Source organism: Tamandua tetradactyla, chromosome 13 (assembly GCF_023851605.1).
Source record: "Tamandua tetradactyla isolate mTamTet1 chromosome 13, mTamTet1.pri, whole genome shotgun sequence".
Taxonomy (NCBI): Eukaryota; Metazoa; Chordata; class Mammalia; order Pilosa; family Myrmecophagidae; genus Tamandua; species Tamandua tetradactyla.
The window spans coordinates 65,252,502-65,266,397 of NC_135339.1; the positions used below are offsets into that span (position 1 = coordinate 65,252,502).

The 13,896-nt window shown below is 36.6% G+C and overlaps 1 protein-coding gene across 4 annotated transcripts in view; it reads right to left on the minus strand.

Annotated features, from left to right (window-relative positions):
* Positions 1–13,896, minus strand: part of PCGF6 (polycomb group ring finger 6) — a 66,363-nt gene that overhangs the window by 7,125 nt on the left and 45,342 nt on the right. For 2 of the 4 annotated variants that reach the window (XM_077125905.1, XM_077125904.1), the window contains 2 exons: positions 12,614–12,700; positions 7,395–7,491 (listed from right to left, as the gene is read on the minus strand). In XM_077125905.1, coding sequence (XP_076982020.1) covers positions 7,395–7,491; positions 12,614–12,700 — 184 coding nt within the window. The remainder of the gene's footprint in view (positions 1–7,394; positions 7,492–12,613; positions 12,701–13,896) is intronic. The other 2 variants (XM_077125907.1, XM_077125906.1) reach the window with 1 other exon arrangement.

The window sequence follows — 13,896 nt, forward strand, 5'->3', positions numbered from 1 at the left end:
ACAAGACAGTCTCAATAAGATTAAGTGCTAATTTCTCACTGGAAACCATGGAGGCAAAAAGGCAGTAGGATGACACATTTAAAGTATCGAAAGCAAAATATCGCCACATAATTTTACATCTCACAAAACTGCCTTTCATATGTGGAGACATTAAGACATTTCCAGACAAACAAAAGCAGAGGGAGTTCGTCACCACTAGACTGCTCCTACAAGAGATGCTAAAGAGAGTTCTGTAGCTTGAAAGGAAAGGACAATAGACAGTAGATTGAAGCTGCATGAAGAAATAAAGCTCTCCAGTGAGAGTAACAATATGGGTAAATATAAATGACATCTTATTGTATTTTTGGTTGGTAACTCCACTTTTTACTTCCTACAGGCTCTAAAAGGTAAATGCATAAAATGTAATGATAATTAGTGGTTTGGGACTCATAATGTATAAACATGCCATTTGTAACAAGAACTACGTAACGGTGGGTGGATGAAGGGATTTAAGAACATAAATTTGTGTATACTACTGAGACTAAGTTGGTATCAAAGCAAATGAGACTTATAGATTCAGGATGTTAAAGTTATGCCCCATGGTAACTACAAAGAAAATCGAGAATATGCAAGCTCACAGACACAGAAATTAAGAGCGTACAGGCTGTCATGGGTGAGGAATAGGGAGTATGGGGAGTTAATGCATAACATTATTATAGGATTTCTCTTTGGGAAGATGGGAAAGTTTTAATAATGGAAGGAGGCGAGGATACTGCAACATTGTAAATATGATTAATCCCATTAATGGTTGAGATAGGAAACTTTATGTTTATATATGTTCCCACAATTAATTTAAAAAAAGCAACTAAAGAGACAATAAGACAATAGCAATTAAATGCGATCCTGGAGGGGACCTAGCAAGGGAGGAAAAAAGGCTCAAAGGTATTACTGGGACATAATGAAAAAAACTGGAATATAGATTCTGAGCTTTAAATCAATGCTAAGTATAATCAATGCTTACGACATGTATGTTATAGTATTAAGTGTTCAAGGGACATGATGTATACAACCCACACTCAAGTGTTCAGAAAATAGACAGATAATGAATAAATATTCATATCAGAATGATATGACAAAAGTGGTCAAAAGTAAAACTTTGTGGATCTGGGTATCTGGGGGGTGGGGTATGGGTATGTTGGAGTTCTCTGTATGGGGTTTGTATTATTTTTGTAACTGCCATGTAAGTTAGAGCACATATTTAAAATACAGTTGGAAAAAAAAAAGGAAAATAAACCAAGGTAGGTCAATTCTTAATTTTAACTGATCTAGTATATTGATTTTGAAATGTTTGTAATAAGTGAACTATTAGATAAAAAATCCCTTTACTCTTTTTGTGTTTTCCCTATCCTAGCCCCACTTAATCCTGATCCTTTTTAGTGGTGAATCAAGTGGTGAAACCAAGATCTGGGTGATAAATGTCCTATTGCTCCAAACACATCTTTACTTCTAGGTCTTTTTAGTGGACAGAGCTAGGAAACACATGTTTAAGAAAATATATCACAAAGTCATACTGATAATTCTAATTCCGATCAAACACTACAAGACTTATTTTCCACAATTGCTTAAGATGTAATTCCTACAGTAAATCTCTTATTCCTTAACATTCATATGAGTTTTACTTTTCCATTTGTATCTTAAATCCAGGAAAAAGTAGATAGATGTTCACAGTACTATTCCTGCAACTTTTCTGAGGGTTTAAATATTTTCAAAGTAAAAAATATTTCAAACATAGAGCAAAGTACAAAGAATACAACAAATCTTTGTAACCACAACTCAGGTTTACATACTAATATGTTATTTGTTTCAAAAAATTTTAAATATTTTTGAGAAATATCCACATGTGTATAATTCAACCATATTATACAATCAATGGCTCACAATATCATCACATAGGGGTATATTCTTCACCATGACCATTTTTCAACATTTACATCATTCCAGAAAAAAGAAAGAAAGAAAAAAAACACCTCATATATCCCATATCCCTTGCCCTTCCCACTCACTGACCTACAGTATTTCAATCTATGCAATTTTTACGTTCTATCTCCCCCTATTATTTTTTACTCATATGTCTATAACCCTGTATAAAAGGAGCATTAGATACAAGGCTTTCACAATCACACAGACACATTATAAAAGCTATATAGTACAATCTTATTCAAGAATCAAGGTTACTGAAACACAGCTCAACAGTTTCAGGTACTTCCCCTCCAGCCACTCTAGTACACCAGAGACTAAAAAGGGATATCTATATAATGCGTAAGAATAACCTCCAGGATAACCTCTCAAATCTGTTTGAAATCTTTCAGCCACTGAGGTTTTATTTTGTGTCATTTCTTTCTTCCCTCTTTTGGTCAAATGCTTTCTCATTCCCATGATGTCAGGTCCCACGTTGCCAGGGACATTTACACTCCTGGGAGTCATGTTCTACGTGTGTGGGGGGTGGTAGGCAGTGAGTTCACCTGCCAAGCTGGCTTAGAGAGAGAGGCCACATCTGAGCAACAAAAGAGTTTCTCTGGTGGTGACACTTAGGCCTAATTCTAAGTAAGCTCAGCCTACCCTTTGCAGGAATAAGTTTCATAGGGGTGAACCCCAAGATCAAGGACTCGGCCTATTGTTTTGGTTGTCCCCACTGCTTACAAGAATATCAGAAATTCTCCAAATGGGAAAGCTGAGTATTTCCTCCTTTTTCTTCATTCCTCCAAGGGGACTTTGCAAACACTTCTTTAGTTACTGCCCAAATCACTCTGGGATTTATCGGGGCATCACACTAACCTGGACAAACCAACAAGATCTCATGCCCTATTCAAGATTCTCTGTACTTATGGTGTTCAATTAAACTGTGGGTCCCTGTTTTTTAATCCATTCTGACAGTCTACGTCTTTTGATTCGGGAGTTTAATCCATTAACATTTAATGTTATTACTGTAAAGGTTGTATTTTCTTCAATCATTTTGTATTTTGGATTTTATATGTTAAATCTAACTTTTTTTCTATTTTTACCTTTACTGATTAGTCTTGATTTCTACACTCTCTCCTGTCTTTTCCTATCTGCCTGTAGTGCTCCCTTTAGTATTTCTTGTACAGCCCATCTCTTAGTCAGCAAATTCTCTGTCTGAAAAGATTTCAATCTCCCCCTCATTTTTGAAGGACAGTTTTGCTGGATATGGAATTCTTGGTTGGCAGTTTTTGTCTTTTGGAATCTTAAATATATCTTACTACTGCCTTTTTGCCTCCAAGATTTCTGCTGAGAAAAAGTCTTATCAAGCTTCCCTTGTATGTAATGGATTGCTTTTCTCTTGCTGCTTTAAAAATTTTCTCTTTGACATCTGATAATCTGCTTCGTAAGTGTCTTAGAGTATGCCCATTTGGATGTATTCTGTTTAGGGTATGCGGCAATTCTTGGATCTGTAGCTCTCGGTCTTTCATAAGAGATGGGAAATTTTCAGTGATTATTTCCTCCATTACTCTTTTGCCACCTTTTCCCTTCTTTTCTTTTTCTGGGACACTCATGAAACATATTCCTGCGCTTCATGTTGTCATTCAGTTCCCTGAGATCCTGCTCATATTTTCCCATTCTTTTCCTATATTCTCCTTTGTGTGTTACATTTCAGATGTCTATTCCTCTAGTTCGCTAATCCTTTCTTCTGCCTGTTTCAAACCTATTGTAGGTTTCTACTGGTTTTTCTTTTCATCTCTTCTATTGTGCCTTTCATTCCCGTAAGTTCTGTTATTTGTTTTTTCAAACTTTCAAGTTCTTCTTTATGTTCACCCAATTTCCTCTTTATATCTTCCCTCAACTTGATTTGATTTTTGATGAGATTTTGCATGTCTGTTCATGTACCCTGAATTAGTTGTTTCAACTCCTGTATCTCATTTGAAGTGTTGGTTTGTTCCTTTGACTGGGCCATATCTTTGATTTTCCTAGTATGACTCGTTATTTTTACTGGCATAGAAATATTTGATTTCCTTAATTAATTTATTCTGGAGATCGTATTCACTCGTTTACCTAAGGTTTTCTTGTTAGATGGCTTTGTTCTGTATCTGTTCTTTGACATTCAATTCAACTTATTCTAGACCTCTAGCATAGGTTCTGTTTAACTGATCAGAATTTTTCAGTTGTTTTTCTGTTTCTTGCCCTGTCTATATGGAGCCTTATTTTTTCTTAAGGAGGGTCTCCTCAGATATTATAGACCCCAGTAAGATTTTCCCAGACTAGACAAGCCCATGTCTCAGAAGGACAAGGTGGCCAGCATCAGCTGTCCCTGAGGGTGAGACCCAGTAGGTTGTCAGACTTTCCTCTGAAGCCTCTAGACTCTGTGCTTTTTCTATCCTGCCCAGCGTGTGGTGCCTGTCTGCCCATGGTTTTCCACTAGCCTAAAGTGATGTGGTCCCTTTAATTTCAGCTGACTCTCCCTGCCTACGGCATGGTTGAGACAGAGGTGAAGTAGTAGATGGGCTTTGATTGCTTCTGCTTTCCAGCCCTTGGGACCTGAATTTCCTGAAGGAGGGCATCCACTTGAGCTGGGCCCTGCCACCCTTTTCTTGGGAAAGGTTTGCCCTTTAGGGAATTAACCCCTTTTACCTGACTAGGTAAGGCTTTGTCTCTCAGACATGCCTTAGTTCTGCCCTTGCCTGGGGCAGTGCTGGAGCCTGAGACTGCTTCCAGTTCTATCTAATGAGGTGGTAAGAAGTTTAAAAAAAAGCAAAAAAGGCTTTTCAAAGCTAGAAACCTACACCTTGGGTTTGTCAATAAAGAGCATGAGTTGGTAAATGGCTCTATGTATCTCCAGGTTCTGTGTGTCCCCTTTTCTTGGAGCCCAGCTGTTTTCCATTATTTTGTGCTGTTCAACTCAAAAAGCCTATGGGTTTTTTTTGTTTGTTTGTTTTTTGTTTTTGTCCTATCAGCCCCACTCCCTCTCTGCAAAGGCAAAAACTTCTAGTTTCTTTAGTGCTTATTCCAGGTTTATCTGTGGTGAGGGCCTGTTTTCAGTAGTCAGAATTTATAAATTAATTCCACAATTACCACTTGGTTGAGCCAAGCCCATGCTACTAGTAAAGACTGCTTCCTTTCTCCTTGGGTAAACAGCATGCAATACCCATGGGGGAGCAGTACCAGCCTCTGTGGCTTGGGGCATTTACAATTCTGTGTGGGATCTCAGATGTGCCACCTGGTCCAGACTGGTGTATGCTGTGTGTCTAGTTACTGATGTTCCCCAGCAGTTCTATATCATTCCTGACTATTTATTAGCTGCTCTGGAGGAACTAAATTCCACACCACACTATGCCACCATCTTGGCCCTCAAATAATTTTTAAAGTGATAAAAACTTTTATATTTTCTTATCTAAAAGAGCAAAGTATGAACACACAATATAAGTGCTGGGTACAAGGCTATTTGTAGCAAATTTGCCAAAAGAAAAATAAATAAAACTCTCCACATTAAGCCTCCATATTAAGGTAGATTGAGTAGGGATTAGAAGAAACAGCTGCCTTTACAAAATGGGATTAGTATTAAAACACAGCTTTTCTAGGGTACATACATCCTTTCAAACCAGCACAGCATATGACCTAGCAATTCCACTCCTAGGTATAAATGCTCATTTCCACACAAAACCTTTTATATAAATATTCTTAGCAACATTATTCATATTAGTTTAAAAAAGTGGAAACACCCAAATATCCCATCAACTGATGAATGGATAAAGAAAATGTGGTCTATTCATACAATGGAATATTATTTGGCAATAAAAGAGAAAAAAGTACTGAGACATACTACAACACAGATAAACCATGGGAAATTATGCTAACTGAAAGAAGTCAAACACAAAAGGTCACCTATCATATTGATTCTGTTTATATAAAATGTCCAGAACAGAATACTTCAAAGAAACAGAAAGTAGATTAGTGGTTGCCTAAGTCTAGGATATTTCAGGGGTAAATAGGAAGTGACTGTTAATGGGTATGGAGTGTCTTTTGGAATGATGAAAAATGTTGTAAAATTAATTGTGGTGATGGTTACACAACTCTGTAAACATAATAAAAACATTGAATTGTATACTTTAAGTGAATTGAATAGCACGTAAATTAAAAATCAATAAAGATGATATTTAAAAAAACAAATCTGGGGTGGAGAAAAATGAAAACAATGGTTGTCTCAGTGCGAGGGATAGGGACAGACACAATAAGCACAAGAAATGTCTCTGGGGGAGATAGTAATGTTCTATATCTTGATAAGGAGTTTGAGTTAAACAGGTACATGCATTTGTCAATGAAAACATGTGTGTGTATGTATTAATTCTGCTTCTTTCAAGAAAATGTAAATCCACACCAAGAACATAATACTTGGAGTTAATTCCAAGATGGAGGCTTAGTGAACTGTGGAATTTGGTTCATGCTCCAGAGTAGCTAGTAAATAGCCAGGAACAGTACAGAACAACTGCTGGGGCCACATCAGTGACCAGACACACAGCATACAAGGGTCTGGACAAATCAGACCAGCTGCAATCCCACACAGAACTGCAAGTCCCCAAAGCCAAGGAGGCTAGCACTCCACCTTCACAGGCTGGTATCAGGAGGGGAAAGGAAAGAGACTTTACTAGCAGCAAAGGCTTAGCTCAACCAAGCTCTAATTGTGGAATTAATTAACAAATTCTGACTCAAATAAGAGCTAAAGGTACTAGGAGTTTTTGCCCAAGCACAGACGGGTTAGGGCTGAGGGGTGGGGGTGGGGGCAGGCTTTTTGGATCAGACAGCACAAAATATTTGAAAAGGGATGGACCCTAAAAAAAGGCAGGGTGGGGCAGGTGGGGGGTGGGGGGTACACGCATAGAACCTGGAGATACACAGAGCAAACTACCAACTGAAGCTCTTGATTAACAAACCCAAGAAACAGGGGCCTGCTCTGAAAAGGATTTTTCTAAATTTGTTTGCTTTGTTTCCACTACTCAACAACTCATTAGACAGAACTGCAAGGCTTCTCAGCTTCAACTACCCCATGCAAGGGTGGAATTAAGTTTGTCTGAGAGACAAAGAGGCTGTCCAGGTGAAAGGAATTAATTCCTGGGCACTGCGCCTTACCCAGGAGACAGATGGGGCCCAGCTTAGGTGGAATCCCTTCCTCAAGGGATTCAGACCCCAGGGACTGGAAAACTGAAGCAATTAAAGCCAGCCTACAACCTCTCCTCTGTTTCAACCACACCCCCACCAGGGGGGTGTCTACTGAAGTTTAAAGGCATTGTATCATTTTATACCAGTGGGAAACTGCAGGCAGGCAAGCACCACACACAGAAAAACACAGGAAAAACACAGAGTCAAGAAAGGACAGAAAGAAAGTCTGTTAACTTGCTGGGTCTCACCTTCAGGGAAAACTGATGCAAGTGACTTTTTCCTCCTGAGTGGAGGCCAGCCTGGTCTGGGAAAATCTGACCGGGGTCTATAATATCTAAGTAGATCCTAAAAAATGAGAAAGGATGCAAATTAAAAAAATCAGAAATGGAAGAGGAGACATAACTACTGACCATGCAGAAATAAAGGAGGTAATGAGAGGATAGTACAAGCAACTTTATGTTAATAAACTACACAACAAAGACAAAATGGACAACTTCCTAGAAAGGCATGAACAATCAACATTGACTTGAGAAGAAACAGACGACCTCAACAAAACAATCACAACTAAAGAAATTGAATCAGTCATCAAGAAGCTCCCAAAAGAGAAAAGTCCAGGACCAGATGGCTACACATGTGAATTCTACCAAGCACTCAAGAATTAGTACCATTCCTGCTCAAAATTAGTACCATTCCTCTTCAAAAAAAGCAAAGAGGAGGAGGGAAGGTTACCTAACTCAATCTACGAAGCCAACATCACCCTCATACCAAAGCCAGACAAAGATACTACAAGAAAAGAAAATTACAGACCAATCTCTCTAATGAATATAGATGTAAAAATCTCAACAAAATTCTTGCAAATAGAATCCAGCAGCACATTAAAAGAATTATACACGATGACCAAGTAGGAATTATTCCAGGTATGCAAGGATGGTTCAACATAAAGAAAATCAATAATGTAATACACCATATTAACAAATCAAAACAGAAAAACTACATGATCATCTCGATTGATGCAGAAAAGGCATTTGACAAAATTCAACATCCTTTCCTGTTGAAAACACTTCAAAGGATAGGAATAGAAGGGAATTTCCTCAAAATGATAAAGGGAATATATGAAAAGCCCACAGCTAACATCATCCTCAATGGGGAAAAACTGAAAAATTTCCCCCTAAGATCAGGAACAAGACGGATATCCACTATCACCACTGTTATTCAACACTGTGTTGGAAGTTCTAGCCAGAGCAATTGGACAAGAAAAAGAAATACAAGGCATCAAAATTGGAAAGAAAGAAGTAAAACACTCACTGTTTGCAGATGATATGATACTGTAGGTTGAAAACCCTGAAAAATCCACAGCAAAAGTCCTAAGCTAATAAACAAGTATATCAAACTGGCAGGGTACAAGAACACCCAAAAATCAGTAGTTTTTTTATACACTAGTAATAAGCAATTTGAGGAGGAAATCAAGAAAAAAATTCCATTTACAACTGCAACCAAAAGAATAAAATATTTAGGAATAAGTTTAACTAAGGTTACAAAAGGCCTACACACAGACACACACAAAAGAAACTACAAGAAATTGCTAAAAGAAATCACAGAAGAGCTAAATAAATGGAAGGGCATACCGTGTTCATGGACTGGAAGACTAAATATAGTTAAGATGTCAATTCTACCCAAATTGATTTATAGATTCAATGCAATACCAATTAAAATCCCAACAGCTTTCTTTGCAGAAATAGAAAAACCAATAACCAAATTTATTTGGAAGGGCAGGGTGCCCTGAATAGTTAAAAATATCTTGAGAAAGAAAAATGAAGTAAGAGGTCTCACACTATTTGACTTTAAAGAATATTATTAAGCTACAGTGGTCAAAACAGCATAGTACTGGCATAAAGACAGACACTGATCAATGGAAGCAAGATGACTATTCAGAAACAGACCTTCTCATCTATGGACTACTGATCTTTGATTAAGTGGTCAAGCCAACACTCTTGGGACAGAACAGAATCCACATGCGAAAGAATGAAAGAGGATCCATATTTCCAACATTAAACAAAAATTAACTCAAAATGGATTAAGGACCTAAACATTAGAGTTAAGACTATAAAACTGTTATAAGAAAATGTAGGGAAGTATCTTATAAATCTCATATTAGGAAGTGGTTTCCGAGACCTTACATTCAAAGCATAGGCATTGAAAAAATAAATAGATAAATGGGATCTCCTCAAAATTAAACACTTTTGTGCATCAAAGAACTTTGTCAGGAAGGGAAAAAGGCAGTCTATGCAATAGAAGACAATATCTAGAAACCACATATCAGATAAGGGTCTAGTATCCAGAATATATAAAGAGATCGTTCAACCCAACAACAAGAAGACAAACAACCCAATTACAAAACGGGCAAAAGACATGAACAGACACTTCTCAGAAGAGGAAATACAAATGGTTAAAAGGCACATGAAAAGATGTTGAACTGCCCTGAGTATTAGAGAAATGCAAATCAAAACCACAATGAGATATCTTCTGACACCCACTAGAATGGCCATTATTAAAAAAACAGAAAACGATAAGTGCTGAAGAGGATGTGGAAAAAGAGGATTTATCCACTGTTGATGGGAATGTAAAATGGTGCAACTGCAGTGGAAGGCAGTTTGGCGGTTCTTCAGGAAGCTAAGTATAGCTGGATCAATTGCCATATGATCCAGCAATACCATTGCTAGGTATCTATTCAGAGGATATAAGGGTAAGGATACAAATGGACATTTGCACACCAATGTTTATAGCAGCATTATTTACAACTGCCAAGAGATGGAAACACTCCAAATGTCCATCAACAGATGAGTGGCTAAACAAGCTGTGATATATACATACGATGGAATACTATGTAGCTATAAGACAGAATAAAGTCATGAAGGATGTAACAATGTGGACGGACTTTGAGGACGTTATGCTGAGTGATATTAGCCAGAAACAAAAGGACAACTACTGTATCGTCTCACTGATATGAACTAACATTAATGAGTAAACTTAGAGAATTTCAATTAAGAACACAGGTTATTAGGAGATAGAAATAGGGTAGAGATTGGGTAAGTGCTGAAGGGATATATATTGTGCAACAGGACTGATCATAAAAATTCAGAAATGGATAACACAATACTACCTGATTGCAGCCCAATAATGTAAGTACATTGAATAAAGCTGAATGTGAGAATGACAGAGGGAGAAGACCAAAAGGAAAGACAGACAATAAAGACTGAGATGATATAATTTAGGAATGCCTACACTGTATAATGATAGTGACTAAATGTACAAATCAAAAAATATTATTGCATGAAGAAGAACAAAGGAATGTCAGTATTGCAGGGTGTTGAAAACAGATGGTCATATTTTAAAACTTCAACTTCTGTGTGAGTCTAAAGCGAGAAATGTTTATTTGGTGGAAAATTTATATTATGACTAGTGCGTTTCCTAATTTAACTTTTATGGACAGTTTAATCGAACACCACAAGTGCATGAAATCTTGAATATGGCATGAGATTTTGTTGGTCTTCCAGGTTAGTGTGATACCCTGATAAATCCCAGAGTGATTAGAACAGTGAATAAAGAAATATTTGCAAAGTCCCCTTGGAGGAATGGGGAGAAATGGAAAAAATTCAATTTTCCCATTTGGAAAATTCCTAATATTCTTGCAAGCAGTGGGGACAACCAAATCAACAGGCCAAGCTCTTGATTTGGGGGTTTACCCCTATGAAACTTATCCTTGCAAAGCATAGGCTAAGCCTACTTAAAATTAGGCCTAAGAGTCACCCCCCAGAGAACCTCATTTGTGGCTCAATGCGGCCTCTCTCTCAGCCAACTCAGCAGGAGAACTCATAGCCCTCCCTCCTACATGGGACATGACTCCCAGGAGTGTAAATCACCTTGGCAACGTGGGACAGAAATCCCAGGATCTGCAGGGACATGGCATCAAGGGATTGAGAAAACTTTCTCAACCAAAAGGGGGAAGAGAGATATGAGACAAAATAAAGTGTTAGTGACTGAGAGATTTCAAACAGAGTCAACAGATTATCCTGGAGGTTATTTTTAAGTATATACAGATAACCTCTTTTTAATTTAGAGTGCATTAGAGTGGCTAGAGGGAAGTACCTAAAACTGTAGAGCTGTGTTCCAGTAGCCATGTTTCTTGAAGATGATTGTATAATGATAAAGCTTTTGCAGTGTGACTGTGTGATTGTGAAAACCTTGTGTCTGATGCTCCTTCTATGTATGGTATGGACAGATGAGTAAAAAATATGGGTAAGAAATAAACCAATAATAGGGTGAACAAAGGTCAAAATAAATTGAGTAGATTGAAATAGTGGTCAATGAAAGGGAGGGGTAAGAGTTACGGCATGTATGAGTTTTTCCTTTTTTATTTCTTTTGCTGGAGATATGCAAATGTTCAAATAAAATGGTCATGGTGATTGAGAAAAACTCTAGAATGAGCTGAGACCCAGCATCAAGGGACTGAGAAAACCTTCTCCACCAAAAGGGGCAAGAGTGAAATGAGACAAAGTGTCGATGGCTGAGAGATTCCAGAGTCGAGAGGTTATCCTGGAGGTTATTCTTATGCATTAAGTAGATATCACCTTGTTATTCAAGATGTAGTGGAGAGGCTGGAGGGAACTGCCTGAAAATGTAGAGCTGTGTTCCAGTAGCCATGTTTCTTGATGATGATTGTACAATGATATAGCTTTCACAATGTGACTGTGTGATTGTGAAAACCTTGTGTCTGATGCTCCTTTTATCTATCTTGTCAACAAACGAGTAGAACATATGGAATAAAAATAAATAATGGGGGAACAAATGTTAAAATAAACTTAGTTTGAAAAAAAAATGGTCATGGTGACGAATACACAATTATGAGATTTTCCTAGTCAGGATAAATGAAAAGCAAGACAGGATCTATGATTTCAATGAAGAGAAGAGAAAGATTCTAATGTCACTGAACCTAGCATGATAAATTGTTTTATGAGCTGTGACTTTGAGAAGTTTATAATATATTAACAAAGATGGGACAAACTCTCAGTTTGAATAAATTTTTAATTTTTAGAAATATAATGCTTTGTTTTGGTATATTGCCTTTTTTCATTTGACTCTGAACAATTACTTTAAAGGCAGAATATGTTAAGAATTATCTTTTTAAAAAATATTTTTATTGTAAACAACAAATAAACATGCAAACATTCTGGACATGGTTACCATCAATTCTCGCCTGCCATGCCAGAGACCCGGGTTTGATTCCTGGTACCTGCCCATGCAAAAACAAAAAACAAAAAACAAAAAAACAAAAAAACAAAAAGAAAACCAAGCTAATTTTAAGAAGATTGTGGAATATTTATTAAAACTATATAGATAATGTGGAACTTTTTCCTTTCAATATATAATTTGTCTGTTGGGCATTAGAATGATAAAGTCTGAGACCCACCTGCATTGCTGCATCACCAATTGCACGTCGGATTTCCCTCAGGGTTTGATACTGCTCCAACAAGTGATCACCACAGATGATATCTACCTATGGGCAAATAAGAATATCAAATTAATTTCCTACTTAAAAAAACAAAATCTGACTAAATGAAGAAAAATCAATATAACTATTTCCAGGCTAGACTTTGCTATTTATTCTATTTAAACACTCTTAAGAAAGGTTTTGACAAGTTTTTACAAAAGAAAATAAGATAAAATGGAAAGAACATTCAAGGACATAGCAGGACAACAACACGGTGTAATTGATGTTTAAAATGATTTCCTTGAATGTCTAACAAATTAGATTGTATTCAATGTATTCAGCATAAAAAGGCACAGAGTGGCATTTTTGAAAAATTTGCATGATACAATGGTAAAAAGGGTATTTATACATTTACGTGTAAGCTTCAGTTATTTGAGTAACTGTCATATGAGGAGGATCTCATTCTCCAACAATGCCACACAGTTAAACACTGCCTTAAAAGCACACTAAGAGAACAGTTTAATGGATAAAACAATCTCTTTTATGGGAAAACTTTATATTTTATTTTGCCAAATGAAAAATTTACTTGGAATGTCACATATTTTCATATTAGAGTAAGTTTTAGGAATTCTATTTTCTTTTTTCTTAAACAGTTTTATACATACACCATATAATCCAACCTAAGTGTACAATCAATGGATTTCGGTATAATCACATAGCTATGCATTCATCACTACAGTCAATATAAGAACATTCTTTTTCCTTCTGAAGAAAAAAATCCCATGTCCCTTATAACGCCCTATTATTGACACTGGTAAAGTGCCTTTGTTACAACTAATAAAAGAATATTACAATGTTGCTTTTAACTATAGACCTTAGTTCACATTAATTGTATTACATATAACACCCTATTACTAACACCTTATAATAATGACATACATTTGTTCTAGTCCATTAAGAACTTTTTTATATTTGTACAATTAACCACTAACATTGTCTACTCTAGCCTTCACTAAATTATACCTTCCTAGTTTTTATTTGGATGAAACAATCTTATCAAAGTTTTCACCCCTTTAGTAATGTCAAAGCTCTATGATAAATTTATTTTCATATAGAATTTCCTAGAATGATATCGCTGTATCGTTATATATTATATTGTGATAAGATTCCAGTATAGTTATTTGCTAAGATTGAAAAGCAAATCTTTACTCTATCTGAGGGAGGACTCATTTCCCACTGCCTTAAAATGGGGTCAAGTCTTC